We start from the raw sequence: 15,700 nt of genomic DNA on the forward strand, positions 1-15,700 counted from the left end.
TCACTTTCTTTAACAATCCACTAGTATCCAAGAATTTAGCTAGGTCTTTTCTGACACGATCTACACTTATATTTTTAGTACCTATATAAGTTAAGTTTTATGACTTTACTCACCACTGATTCAAGTAATATTTTTTCTTTTAAAATTTGTCCTGAACTTACCACTTTCAAGTTTCAAAGGGTATCACCCAGATCCAATGTGCTAGGATTTGGTAGTGTTCAGCCTCTCCACTGCCTTTAAGATTTTATAGACCACAGGGGCACCTGGGTGGCTCAGTCGGTTAAGAGGCCAACTGTAGCTCAGGTCATGATCTCGCGGTTTGTGAGTTTGGGCCCTGCATCGGGCTCTGTGCTGACAGCTTGGAGCCTGGAGCCTGCTTTGGATTCTGTGTCTCCCTCTCTCTCTGCCCCTCCCCTGTTCTTGCTCTCTCTCTGTTTCTCACAAATAAATAAACGTTAAAATTTTTTTTAGGAAACCAATTTGACAATAAAGTTCATATTAAAAGGCAAAAGATTTAGACGATCTGAAGAGAAACCAGAGTATACTAAATTTCATATTAAAAAAAATTTTTTTTAATATTTTATAGACTAGAATCTTATTCCTTATGAGCCTATGTAGATCTCCTCCTCCAAAGATTCCACACAGGGAATGGGGTCATACCTTACTATCTCGCTCCAGCTCATTTTTAAGCCACTCAAAGTCACTATAGCGCCGCCGTACACAGGACTCCTTCAGCTTGAAGATAGGTAGGTTTGTCTACAGGGAAGGAAAAATGAGAGAAGAGAGATGGTAACTAACGTTCAGCCTGTAGTGGCCACCTGTCAAAACCATTTAGGTCCCAATGAAGAAATAATTCCTGTGGACCATGCTCCTATAACTCCTTTAAAATACCACCAGGTAAATACCAATCCTTACCACATCCAGCCTTGTCACAGATGGTGACTAGAAGTCACTTGCTGCTTAGAATTTATCCTATAAATAGACTTGAAGTTCGGGCCCCTGGGTGGCTCGGTCGGTTGAGCGTCCAACTTCGGCTCAGGTCATGATCTCACGGTTTGTGAGTTTGAGCCGTGCATCGGGCTCTGTGCTGATAGCTCAGAGCCTGGAGCCTGCTTTGGATTCTGTGTCTCCCTCTCTCTCTGCCTCTCCCCCACTTGTGCTCTCTCTCTCTCAAAAATAAATAAAACGTAAAAACAAATTTTAAATAGACTTGAAGTTGTATGCAAATATGTATATACAAGGGTTTTCACTGTACTTTACTTGTAATAATTATATATGTCCATCAATAGACAATTGGTTAAATAAATTATGCTATGCCTATACAGTAGAATTACTATACAGCTATGAAAAGAATGTGAAATATACATGTTCCAGTATGAAAATATATTAAGCATCAAGTTACAGAACAGTACATACTGCTTACCCCTATTTGGTTTAAAAAAAGGCTATGTATATTTACCCAAAGAAAATGAAAACACTAATTCTAAAAGATATATGAACCCCTTTGTTTATTGTAGCATTATTTACAACAGCCAAGCAACCCAATATGGAAGCAACCCAAGTGTCCATCAAAAGATGAATGGATGTGGGGCACCTGGGTGGCTCAGTCGGTTAAGCGTCTGACTCTTGATTTCAGCTCAGGTCGTGATTTCATGGTTTATGGGTTCAAGCCCTGTGTTGGGCTCTGTGCTCACAGCACAGAGCCTGCTTGGGATTCTCTGTATCCCTCTCTCTCTGCTCCTCCCCCGCTTGCTCTCTCTCTCAAAAATAAATAAATAAACAGAAAAAAAGATGAGGGGTGCCTGGGTGGCTCAGTCAGGTAAGTGTCAGACTCTTGATTTCAGCTCAGGTCACAATATCTCCGTTTGTGAGTTTGAAACCTGCGTTGGGCTCCACAATGACAGTGTAGAGCCTGCTTGGGATTCTCTCTGTCTCCCTCTCTCTGCTCCTCCTCCACTTGTGCGTGCTCTCTCAAAAGAAATAAACTTTAAAAAGAAAATATGGGGGCGCCTGGGTGGCTCAGTCAGTTAAGCATTGGACTCTTGGTTTCAGCTGGGGTCATGATCTCACTATTTGCAGATTCAAGCCCTACACTGTGCTCTGCACTGGCAGCACGGAGCCTGCTTGGGATTCTCTCTCTCTCTCTCTCTCTCTCTCTCTCTGCCCATCCCCTGCTCACACTCTCTCTCTCAAAATAAGTAAATAAACTTTAATAAAATAAAATAAAAATATGAAGGGATAAAGATGTGCTACACACACACACACACACACACACACACACACACACAGTGGAATATTACTCTGCTAGAAAAAAAGATGAGATCTTGCCATTTGTGACAACATGGATAGACCTAGAGGGTATTAGGCTAAGTGAAATGAGCCAGACAGATAAAGATAAATACTATATGATTTCACTTATATGTATAATCTAAAAAACATGACAAATAAACAAAAGTAGAAGCAGACCCATAAATAAAGAGAATAAACTGTTGGTTGCCAGAGGGGAGGGGGCTAGGGGTATGGGCAAAATGGGTGAACAGGAATGGAGATATAGGCTTCCAGTTATGGAATGAGTAAGGCATGGGAATAAGAACACAGGAAATATAGTTTTATATATATATATATATACACACACACACACACACATATACATATATATATACACACACACACACAGTATACATAGCACATATACTTGTGGTAAGCATAGTGTAATGTATAAACTTGTCAAATCACTACGTTGAACACCTGAAACTAATGTACCATGTGTGTCAACTATACTTCAATTTAAAAAGGGATATGTATATGTGTATATATTTGTATTTATGAATAAAATATTTATTCATAACAGTGATTGGTTTTGGAGTATAAGACTAAACAACTGGAATGGGTGGGAGGGTCACATTTTTCACTGCACAATTTGAATTTGTCACATGCATGTATTACACTTTCAATTGAAAAGTTATTTTTTTAATGTTTATTTATTTTGAGAGAGAGTGCACGTGAGCGGGGGAAGGGCACAGAGAGGGGGTGAGAGAGAATCCCAAGCAGGCTCCATGCTGTCAGCGCAGAGCCCTACATGGGGCTCAAACTCATGAACTGTGAGTGAGATCATGACCTGAGCTAAAATCAAGAGTCAAACACCTAACCAACTGAGTCACCCAGGTGTCCCCAAAAGTGAATTTAAGTTCCCTGTAAAAGAATAAGAGAAAAGCACCTCCAAGGTATGATTTCCTCAAATCATACCCATTCCTCAAATTTCCTCAAATTGTCCCCATTCTACAAGTCCGAGCTCAAGTCCCATTTCATCCAGGAAATCTTCCTGAACACACCAGCTTAATTTACTTGTCTCCCTCTCCTCTGAACTCCTATGACATTTATACTTTAGTAGTGTCTGACACACTATTGTTTTATGCATCATGTTAGTCTTGCTACTTAACTAAACTATAATTTCATTGAAATCAGAAGCTGTCACTACTTCTGCATCTCCCTAAATGCAGACTATGCAAGTTACTCAGTAAATACTCAACTGATTAATAGAAGCCCTAGGTATGTTTACCTTCTCCCTGTCTAGAAAGTACGGCAGAAATAGCAATTACATTAAGTTGGGTTACCATATCTTGCTCCCTCATATAGATCAGCTTATTCCCACATCTTAATCATTGATAATTTTCCCAAGGCTCTAATGGCAACATGAACTACCAACAAACAAAAAGCCCTGATCCTCACTCCTGTCTACAAGTTCTAAATAGAAATGGCCAACCACATGTATTAAAGTTGACTGTATTTTCCACCAGCCAACTCGTATCAGCAGATGGAAATAAAAGGAACTAGTTTCTCTCCTGAACTGTGACCTGAGCCTCCACAACTGCCTCAGGGCAGGAAAAGAACATCTCCCAGTTATGCTAGAGCTTCACAGAGTCCTCACTACATCATGCTTTGTAGTCCTCATGTCTGGAAACTGTCTTTCCAGGATCCAGTTCTAGGTATAGGTCATCAAAAGCTAAATAACTAGCCAACTTACACTAGTTACAACTCCACCTATGATCAAGGTCCAAGGAATGTCAATGAGTTGAAGGAGAGTGAGATACAGGTAAAGCAATGTTTTATTACAACCTATTCTTTAGGAGAATAAATGAAAAAACTGGAAACAATGGTTTCTTTGGAAAAGGGAACCTCTAGAGGGCAGAGGGTGGAAGACTTAGTTTTTACAGTACATCTTTTTTGTATCTTTTGAATTTTGTACCCTGTGCATATTTTAACCATTTAAAAGAAAACATTATAAAGAAAATACTCAGAACCCTGCAATAAATCTGTATGAGTATCAAATAATCACATTGTACACCTTAAACTTACACAATGTTATATGTCAATAACATCTCAACAAAGATGGGGAGAAAAATAATACTGCAAGAAAAAAAGAAGTGCTTTGGTATCATGTAATTCTAGGTTTCCACCAGAATTCATTACAAATACTGTGATCCCCAAAGAGTAGAACCTTAACAAGTAGGCTTTTACAGAAGCTAACAGAACAAAGGGGGAAAAATGCTGAGTAGCTGCTTCCAAGGCATAGTGAAACCATCCACTGCCATTTTGTGGACTTCTTCCTTTGACTCACAAAACTCCTATTCTTCCCCTACCCCCACAGGATGGTGACAATAATGACCTCTCATCTTTACACCTAGCCATGTAAGGAAGGGGCCACTATGTACTAAGATAGTCTTCCAGCTCCAACCTACAAATCATTTGAGGAAGACAGGATTGTGTAGTACAGGATATACAGAGTCGTTGGCTCTGATCAACACAAAGTCAAGGGAAAGGAGAGACAGAAACAAAATTCAAGTCCACAGGACAACTGACATTTGAAAAGTTCCATACACATTATGTGAAGTCACCAGGATACCTCTCCAGATTCCTAATTTCTTGGAAGGGTGGGAGGGGGGAATTCTTTCCTGAGCAAAATAAGAGAACACCTTCAGAAATATTTAGTTATTATATAAAGAAGAAAGTCAGTGCCATCTGCTGCTACCATACACAATGTTTAATTCCCAAAGCCCAGTCTCTTGAGTCTCCTACTCCCTAAAATGCCTACCATGATCAATCACCTAATATAGCAACTAAAAACTAAATGAATTTACCAACTTCTCCCCTACACAGAGTTAAATTAAAATATTAAGTCTAGATAGCCATACAAATTAATATAAACAATACAAATTAAAATTCACATAACTAGGAACTGCCATCAAACCTATCATCACCGTACAATTAGAAATTGTGAAAAGGATAGATGGAAAGCTTGGTGGGTAAAAAAATATTGTGCACTAAAGTTTTGCAACTAAGCATTGCCAAAGAGACTGAAGTGTAATGCAAAGAGTATGATGGGCTTTGGAGTCAGTCAGATCTGGGTTCAAATATCAGCCCTGTCACTTACTAGCTATGTGTACTTGGGCAAGTTACTTAAACTGCATTCCTCCTCAGTTTCCTATCTGTAAAATGTCATTTTTGTAAGGATTTAGAAACTGAACCCTAGTTCGGTGCCTGGCACATAGTAGGCACTGGATGAACAGTCTCTGTTGTTATTAGAATGCCTTAAGAAGAGAGCTGTTTCATTCATAATCCCTAACGCTCTTGGGTAATGGATGGAGATGTTGTCTCCAAAACCCCACAGCAGAGAATCCTCACACTGAACAAGTTATGCCCAAGCTTCCTCAGGTAATTAAGTTCTCTATCACTAACAGTTCCAGACTTTTGACCATATTTTGAGGGATCTAACTTCCATTCTTCTCCAAAGAGTTGATTTCAGGTAGTTCTTATATAGATGAGTTTTTCTCAATTTTTGCTTCGATTTTCTTTCTTCAGTTTGGACTTTGTGAAACTTGGAATTTGGACACCATTTCTCAATTAAATTTCAATGCCCATGTAGGAGACACACTCTCTCATTCAATTCATTCAGTCAAAAATGAAAGCACATACACTCTTTTATAGGTCTTCAAATGCTGTTTGAGCAGCATGCTGTCCATAGAGAATATTCTGGCCCTCTAGTCTGAGAAAAAAAAAACATAAGGAAAATTAGAAAATGGGCCTCTAACTTTTCTTCCTGTAACCACTTCAACTGGGCTAAAGAACGTGCAAACCACTACTTTATCTGCACATTCCATCCTTGTAATGTGGACTAAGAACTAGAGAATAAAGTCCTCTGTAGTGCACATTGGAAGAAGCCACTCCTGGGCAGTCCCGAAATGTCATACATTAAAGTAACCGCACACAACAGTCTTAATCCAAAAAGTTAATCTAGAACAGAAAGGGCAAATGGCCATTTGTATACAGAACGCCCAAATGGGAGCCAATACTGAAATACTGGCTACTTCAAATCTAAAGGATCAGCACAGGATGCTTTGAGTACCGACTGACAATCCACCAATCCCAGGGCAAGGCCAGATTTCACCGTAAGACACAGCATGTGATACCTGAGAAAACTTAAGCAGAAAACATTTCTCTCCTTCAGATGCTAATTCCACACAAGTCTGGGAAGCACTCGGTGTCAGGGAGACTCCCTTTCTTATTTCTGCTCTACCAAGCCCACTCTCTCCCTTTCCTGGGGTCTATCTTCCCTTCAATGCAGGCTTCGCTTAACTCCATCATCCCAGGGAGACTTCATGAGGAAGAAATCGGGGCTTCCTGCCCTCCCTCTTCGTATTGACTTCCCACAACCCAGTTTAGTTATGGGACCCAGCGATACATCGCCTTGTCTTTCCATTCCCCAGCCCTCTGTCACTCTTCCTTCCCTTCTTCTGTCGCTGCACTCAGGGTTCCTATTTCCTTGAATTCCCCACTCTAATCTTCCCCATCCTCCCCACCCTATCCAGCCAGGCTTCACTTCTTGCTCATAGGTACTTATTTTCCCTCACCCCAGTCCGATGTCCCCCTCTGGACTTTTCTGTATCCTAGGGCCACAACCGAGTCTGGAGACCTCTGCCCCCAACCCCCAAATGACCCCTTCGAGCGCCTTCTGGCAGCCCCCGCCCAGCCGCCTGGTCCTCCCTCAGCTGTGTCCCTCACCCCGTGACTCACCCGCATGCGAACCTCATAGGTGGTGAAGCGCGCGCGGCCCACGCCCACCGTCTGTGGATTAAAGATGTCGATCTCGAGGAAGTTACTTGGAGGCCCATAAGCGTCGGTCAGGTCCTGCGGCTTCGAGTTAAGGCGCCGAGTGTCAGCCACTGCCGTGTCCGACATCTTTCCGAAGGAGAGACTGGGACCGGGGAAGGGGGTGGGGGACAGAGGCGGGAGGCAGGAGCGCGCACAGCCCCTCCCGCTTGCAAAATAACCAGCCAACCCACAGACAGCGGCGCCGCGCACGCGCGCCCACGCACGCACGCACGCACGCGCACGCTGCCTTGGCCCCGGGCCCGGCACCCTGAATAGCGGCCACGCTGAGGGCTGTGAGTCCTGTACTTCGGAGGCCTCATTCAGGCTTCCGGGTGGTGTTTGTGGCCGCCCCGGAACCGGCATCTCGGACACGCAGCGCCCGATGTCCTGGGAAGCATTAGAGGCGGGATCCGCCAATCGCTGCTCCTCAACCCAAGAAATTGTCTTCTACCCAGTATCTATCGGCAGCGGGCACTGCCCCGCAAACGGGGACCTTGCAGTGATAGGCCGAAGCCCCGTGACCTGAATAAGTCAGGGTTTTGCGCGAAAATAGAAGGGTGTTCTCCAGAGGGAGGGGTTCCAACCATAATACTAAGAACTTAGAACGCAGCCCTGCCACTTGTGCCACTGATCATTTCAATTCATTCCACCCGCAACCAAGCACTCTGCACAATGGTGCCAGGGAAGCAGCGGGGATGGGGTAAATATGATTGCTCATTCTCCCTTTCCAGGAAAATCGGGGCATAGCTTCATCCTCCACTTGTTACCACAGAAAGCTTAAGCCCAGATGTACTCAGATATATTTCTCAGCATATTGAAGGCATTTATTTCATATGTTCTGTCTCTACTCTGCAGAACACCATACTTGGCACTGCTCTGAGGTTGCTTGCAGCCCATAATGGAGAAAGAGTACGTATCTAAATGAGAAAATATCCATAGACATATTGATATTTTTTAGACATATTGATATTTATATGATTAATTTATACATGGCGCACATGAAGGGGTGGTGCCCCACATTAACAGTGGTGATTTTAGGTCATCCTTTCTCCTCCCTGCACCTGCCTCTTCTGATTTTTCCTGTACCACTGATGCCTGAAATCCTTTCAACAGACTACAAGGCCCAAATTTTCACAGTTATTTAATTCAATTTAACCGATATCTACTAAGCAACTACTTATGTGCTAGGCAACATGCTAAATACTAAAGTTGAATAAGAGCGACCCAGCCCTCAAAGAGTTAACATTCTAGAAAGGGAGACAAGGAAATAAAACTAATGACAAATACAAAATAAGTGAATGTTTAAAGCAGCACATGGGACATGAATAATTGGAGGAATTAGGGAAGGCTTCCTGGAGGAGGAAACATCTGAGTTTGACAGACATGAAAAGACATAAAGGACAAATAGGAGTGGAAATGGGGAAAGGCAATTTCTTGCAGAGGGAATAGCATGTGCAAAGTCATCCCAATAAGAAACAGCATGTTTTTAGGCAATTGTGACCAATTCAGATCCTGTAAAGAAAGTGCTTAGAGAGGTAGGCCGGCTGGGGACAGGCAATGAGGGTGCTCCTTCTTTATGAAGCAAAGGATCTCTGGCTTTACAAAGTAAGTAATAGGGAGCCACTGAATGATTTTCAACAGGAAAAAAAGACATGGTCATATTTGTGTTTAAGAAGGATTATTTTTCACGCAACATGGAAGATGAATTGAATGAGACTAATGATGAGAGTATTGATAATAAGACTTGGAATCAGTTGGTCGTGGTGGGAATGGAGAAAAGGAAACAGGACTGAGAGTGAGGAAATAGGTAAAACTTGTACCTGATGAAATATGGTGGTAGTATAGTATGGGGCTTAAGTGTGTGAGCTATGGACTTAAACTGCCTGGGTTTAAATCCCTGCTTCCTAGCTGTATAGCCTTGAGCAAGTTATCCAGTTTTCCTCAACTGTGAAATGGAAATGATAAGACTAAAAGCCACCTCTGGGGCTTTCGTGAGAATTAAATGAAACAAAATATGTGTGAATGGTGAGTGTTCAGTAACTATTAGCTATTATTACTATTTGCAAGGAGAGGAAGAAATTGAAAATGACTCCTAGGTTTCTGATTTAGGTAATGAGATGGATGCTGGCACCACCAATCAAAATTGGAATTACAGAAAGAAGAGTAAGTGTGGGAAGGAAGACCATGAGTTCAGTCTAGAAAAGTCTGGGATGTCTATAGGACACCTGGGTGGAGATGTCCAGCTAGAAATACTGGCCTGGAACTCGAGGGTGTGATCAGGGTTAGAGATAGAGATTTGGGAGTTATTAGCATACAGTGCAGAAAGAAAAATGTGAAGAGGCAAGGACAAAAGATTTAAAAATCAGTGAAAGCAGGCAATGTTGATGAGAGTATAAAATCTGTGCAATTTTTCTGGGAGGCAAATTGGCAGTATTTATTAAAAAAAAACTTGACATCAAGAAACTTGTAGTACTGGTTGTCTCTGGAGAACAGAAGTCAGGGATGGCAGGGAGACTTGTTTTTTCGTTTTCATTGCATTTATGTTTAAGCACTTTTGTATTAAAAAAACTTTTTTAAGTTTTATCTATTTTGAAAGAGAGACAGCACGAGTGGGGGAGGGGCAGAGAGAAAGGGAGAGAGAGAATCTCAAGCAGGCTGCAAGCTGCCAGCACAGAGCCCGATGTGGGGCTCGAACCCACAAAGCCGTGAGATCATGACCTGAGCCAAAACCCAGAGTCAGATGCCTAACTGACTGAGCTACCCAGGTGCCCCTGTATTTTAAAAATGGGGGGGGGGGTGCCTGGGTGGCTCAGTTGGTTAAGCGTCCAGCTCTTGATCTCAGCTCAGGTCATAATCTTGCAGTTTGTGAGTTTGAGCCCCACATCGGGTTCTGCACTGATGGCATGGAGCCTGCTTGGGATTCTGTTTCTTCTTCTTTCTGCCCCTCCCCTGCTTGTGCTCTGTCTCTCAAAATAAATAAATAAATAAACTTAAAATTTTTTTTTAAAGTTTTAATGTTATTTACTGAAACTGTTGACTAGAAATTTCACTTCCAATAATTTATCCTGAGAAAATAATCAGGCACACAAAGATACAAGTACACAGAGCTTGTCTCTAACAGTAAATAATTATTCATTTTATGCAATGAAATATTTTTGTAGCCATTTTTTCCCCTAACTTGCAAATTTGTTTATATGGCAAGTCTCACATAGTAGTGGGTCCTACATTTTGCAGACTTCATATCTCAGTCACTTCCATCATAAAACAGTCTTTTGTGTAAATGGCCAAATTCAGTGTTCTCTTTTATATCCACTTATAATTTCTCTTTTTTAAGTTTTTATTTATTTATTTAAGTAATCTCTACACCCAACGTGGGGCTCAAACTCACGACCCGAAGATCAAGAGTCGCATGCTCTTCTGACTGAGCCAGTCAAGCCCCCTCTTTTGTATCCATTTAAAACAATGTTCTATACTCATTGAGGTGGAATGATGCCCACAAAAAAACAAAAAAGAAAAAACCTGGTAGAACATATAGTAATGTGATGCCATTTGTATTACTGGATAGGATATATATACCAATTTTTAACAACTGGAAGGATATAAGCCAAAATGTTAATAGTGGTTACTTCTGTGTGGTGAGGTTTCCGTTGAAATTTTTCCGTTGGAATGTTTATAATTTTCTAAAAGGTCTTATTTTTACATAATGAACATGTATTTCTTTTTTAATCAGAAAAAATTTTCCATTTGGGAAACATATTAAAGGATAGGCACGAGAAGAGAAGCTTGTGAAGGAGACCAGGAAGGAATAAGTTGTCCAAGAGGTAGAAAGAGAACCAAGAGACAATAGTGATCCGAGCGGGAGGGATAAGAAATTTTCCAAAAGGAGCAAGTGAGTAGTTAACAGTGTTTAACACAGTGCAACTGTCAAATAATATAAGGCCTGGGAGCTGTCCACTAAATTTGACAATTGCTTAAATGAGAGCAGTTTCAGTGGAGCATGTGAGGTAGAACCCAGACTGTAGTGGACTGAGAATCCAATCAGAGATGGAGAAGTGGAAACATTTAGTAGAGACTGTTCTTTTGAGAGGCTTGCCTAAGAAAGAAAGGTAGTAGCTAGAGGGCAATGCTTTGTCTAAAAAGGGTTTGTTTGTTTGTCTGTTTGTTTAAAGGGAGGAGACACTTGACTGTGTTTAAAAGCGGAGGTGGGGGGGGAGGGATGTCAGTGAAAGTGGGAAGTTGAACATACAGGTAAGTGAAGGGATAAGGCTTAAAATCAAATAGCCCTAGGATCATTGTGCAAGTTAAATTCATAATGAGGTGTAAATACACGCTCTTTTTTTTTTTCTAAGAGAAAGATTTGATGGGGAGGGAGAGCAGAGTAGAGGGTACTGGGCTAATTAAATCCTTTGCAGTAACAACAGATAACAGCTGTTACCAGCTGGCTTACCAGGGCCCGTGCGCACACACATAATTTTTTGCTTTTCATGAGAGGCACAGAGCTTCACAGTTACCAAGTGATGTTGAACAAGGCACAATTATCCTGTGTACTTCAATTATCACACCAAGAAAAAAATAGCCCAGTCAAATCTCTTGGCAAACAGGTGACATCAAAACTCAATGGTCACATTGGGTTTCCTTGATCACACTCATTCTTTGCTAGAAGGAGTCCAGAGTGGGGAAAAAAAAACCCACAAAAGACAGAGATGTCGGACCCTTGAATTTGAAGGAATCTCACCCTCCTGCCCATAAAGAATACTGCACCTTAATCAAACACCTATCAGGGTGCTTGGGTGGCTCAGTCGGTTAAGCATCCAACTCTTGGTTTTGGCTCAGGTCATGATCTCACAGTTCGTGGGATTGATCCCTGCCTCGGGCACTGGGCTGGTAGTGCAGAGCCTGCTTGGGATTCTCTCTCTCCCCCTTTCCCCACTGTCTCTCTCTCAAAATAAATAAATAGGCATTAAAAAAAAAAACCTATCCATCTTCCTGCTCTTCAATTTTTCCAAAAGGAGATTGCACAATCTCCAACTCAGTGTTATGCAATCATACTGACAAGAAGTTCTTTCTAGTCTTTATTCAGGCTGTCCTGAGGAAATGGCAAACCAAAAGTCCCCATAATTTGGGGTGTTTGTGTTCCTGGGAGTACAAGTCTGGAACTTCAAGGAGGGAATAGGGAGAAGGTCTGAGTGTAAAAGAGGTAGGTCAGTGAGGAAAACCGGAGAGCAGCACTTATAACTACAATCTCTACTCCAGGGAATGTGGATCCAGAGTTTAGCTGCCTTTCTATAGAGCCCTGCTCTCTTTCCACACACACACACCTATCTAGCTGCCTACTACTATTATTGACTTCTCCCCTTCCTGAAGTTCATTTAACCCTAATTTCAACTGGCACCTCCCCAGGGACAAGTCTGTATTTTAAATCCCTTCTGAAAGTTGTCAGTTCCCTCTCTGTGTTGATGAAGTGTCCTTTAAATACCCAACTTGTCCACTTAAGTTGGTTTTGTATTTATTTTACTAAAATCTCTCTGGCCTAGGGTTGAGAGCAATTTGGGGAAAAGTGATGTGGCCTAAGTGTGTGAGCATCTATGCAGGCTTGTCAAGGGTGGGTTGCCAAAGACCTAACTCTTTAGCTGATATGAGTCTGTCTGTCCTGCAGCTTCTGTATAGATGTTTGTTAATTATATAATGAATTATCCAGCAACAATGAGACCTGAAAAGATAATAATGTTTCAGTTAGTCAGCTTTCTTTCCTTAATAAAAGCTAACATTGGGACACCTGGGTGGCTCAGTTGATTGAGTGTCTGACTTTGGCTAATGTCATGGTTCATAGGTTCAAGCCCCGTGTTTGGCTCTATGCTGAGAGCTCAGAACCTGGAGCTTGCTTCAGATTCTATGTCTCCCTCTCTGTCTGCCCCTCTCCTGCTAGCGCTCTGTGTGTTTCTCTCTCAAAGATAAATAAATATTTTTTAATTAAAAAAATAAAAGCTAACATTGAACACTTACTATGTGCCAAAAACTCTTTTAAGTACTTTATATATTTTAACTCTGTTAATCCTCAAAACAAGCATATGACATGTGGGCTATTTTTATATCTGCATTTTATTGGTGATGCATGGACAGATTAAGCAACTTGTTCAAAATCACACAGCTAATAAGTGGTAAAGTCAGGATTTGAACCCAGGCAGTCTGGTTTTGGAGCTCAGGTTTTTAAACTGCCTCTCAAAGAAGATTCTTTTAGCCCTGTATGTCACCATAAAGGGAATAATATGAAAAAAATAGAAAAGAAAAAAAGGAGAGAAAGAATAAAAGTGTATATAGTGGGAAGGGGTAGAATGTTACTAACAACTGCTCAATAACATTGTGGTATAAGCTGCCTACTCTTGCCTAGATGTTGTTCTTTATCTGTTTGGTCTTTTGCCGGAAACATTTTGTGTTGAATTCTATTTTCTTAATAACTATGGGAACTTCAAACCTATTTAATTTCTGCCCATCCTTCAAAGCCAAGTGCTGATCCCACCTCCTCCATAAAGCCTCCATATCCGTCCAGTCTACAATAAATTTTAAAATTTTTACAGACTTCTTGTCTGTAATGTTCATTTGGCTCTGACTTGCATTCTTTCTTTTTTTTAAGTAGGCTCCACGCCCAATGTGGGGCTTGAACTCACAACCCTGAGATTAAGAATCTCATGCTCCACCAGCTGAGGCAGCCAGGCGCCCATCTGACTCACATTCTTTTTTTTTAAGTTTATTTATTTAGAGAGAGATAGAGAAAAAAATGTGCGCTTGAGCACAGGAGGGGCAGAGAGAGAGAGAGAGGAAGAGAGAGAATCCCAAGCAGTCTCCATCCAGATGCAGAGCTTGATGTCACGAACCCATGAGATCCTGACCTGAGCCAAAATCAAGAGTCAGAAGCTTAACCAACTGAGCCATCCAGGCACCCCTGACGTGCATTCTTAATTAACCTTGTGTGCCTTTATGTCTCATCTTACCAACCATACTGTAAACTCTTCAAGGGAAGAGACTAAAACTTCTATTTCTCTTGCATCTCGTGTCCCCCATAATGCCTAGCACGGTGTCTTGCAAATAATAGACAGTAAATATTTGTTGGTTGACTGAGTGATTGAAAAATGTCAGAGTCTGTATCAAATCTTGGTTAACCCATGCATCATTTAATAAAGAACCATGCACTTAATGTGTACTTACTAAACATTAATAATGATTACAAAATCATTCAAAAAGTCTTCATGGGGTTTCTACAGTGTGTAGAGAATGGTGCTGTGAGGACAGAAATGAAATAGAAGAATACAGCTTCTACCTTTGAAGAGCTTAGATTAATCTTCTCTTACTAACTCAATGCATACTATCTCCTTTCTCTGAATTCCTGCTGCGTTTGAAGTCAGGACTAGTGATCACTCAGTTGTTATCTCCCCCAAATTGGTTGTGAGCTCCTCAAAGGAAATGTATAGCACTGTGCTGGGAACATAATAGAATCATAGAATTGGAAGAGACATTAGAGCTTTCCCTATTGTCAAACTTCCCACCCAGCACAAGAGTCCCTTTTTCAACAGCCCTGATCCAGCTCTTATTTAATTATATGCTTCCAGTATCAGGAATTAACCAAAATAGGAAACATAGGAGGAAGAGTAGGTTCAGGGGCTAGATAATGAGTTGGATTTTTGACTACGTGCAGTTTAATGTGATTGTTAGGCAACCAGGTGGAGACAAACAGCTTAAATTCAGGTCTCAATCTCAGGAGAGAGGTCAGGGCTGAAGATAGAGATTTAGGAGTCTTGGCATGCATGTACGTTGTAGTTGAAACACTAAGATTGAGTAAGACTGCCAAGGACAAGAAAAGAAAGGCATCAAGGACAAAGTCTTTGAGAATTCCTCTACCCGGAAAATGAGAGGAGAAATCAATGAGGAGGAAGATCTGGAAGACAAAAGAGAGAGTTGTAAGGAGAGGCTGGTCACCAGAGTCAATGGAGAATGGAGCAATAAAGTTACAGTTCTAAGACTGAGATAAATTTATTTGATCTGGTGATTAAGAAGACAGACCTTTGGCAACCTTAAAGAGAGCAGTCTCAGTGAAGTAGGCTATATTTTTACTTACTCTTGTTACCCCTAATGCCTGGCACAATGCCTGACTTAATGTATATTTGTTGCATAGCTGAATGAATAGATGGATGAATTGTAGTTCCTGCCCAAAACAGGAGGTGATGGGAAAAACAAGTTACCCCTTTTTCCTCTGAAGAGAGTATGAGTGATAATTTAGGGAAACGTTAAGGTGAAAAACAGAGAAGTTGAGGGCTATAATTTTCCCCCCAAAATATGAAGTAAGCTCATCTGAGAATCTCTCACAGATTCCATTCTCAGTTTGATTGAGTAAACTCTCAATAGATAGCAACTATAAACTCTGAATAACACACACACACACACACACACACACACACACACACACACACCTGAAAGTTCCAGACAGTGAACAAAAAGCAGGCAGATATTGAAGGGGGTTTAGAACAAGGGAACAGCATAGAACAAGTTTCCCACTTTT

At 41.3% G+C, this 15,700-nt stretch overlaps 1 protein-coding gene across 2 annotated transcripts in view; it reads right to left on the reverse strand.

Annotated features, from left to right (window-relative positions):
• Positions 1-7,362, reverse strand: part of SNX12 (sorting nexin 12) — a 41,095-nt gene extending 33,733 nt beyond the window's left edge. The window contains exons 1-2 of one of the 2 annotated variants that reach the window (XM_053202445.1): positions 7,072-7,362; positions 661-756 (exon numbers count right to left, since the gene is read on the reverse strand). In XM_053202445.1, the coding sequence (XP_053058420.1) occupies positions 661-756; positions 7,072-7,236 (261 nt within the window). In that variant the 5' untranslated portion in view covers positions 7,237-7,362. The remainder of the gene's footprint in view (positions 1-660; positions 757-7,071) is intronic. The other variant, XM_053202446.1, reaches the window with a different exon arrangement.
• Positions 7,363-15,700: the final 8,338 nt, after the last annotated feature.

Source organism: Acinonyx jubatus, chromosome X, assembly GCF_027475565.1.
Source record: "Acinonyx jubatus isolate Ajub_Pintada_27869175 chromosome X, VMU_Ajub_asm_v1.0, whole genome shotgun sequence".
Taxonomy (NCBI): Eukaryota; Metazoa; Chordata; class Mammalia; order Carnivora; family Felidae; genus Acinonyx; species Acinonyx jubatus.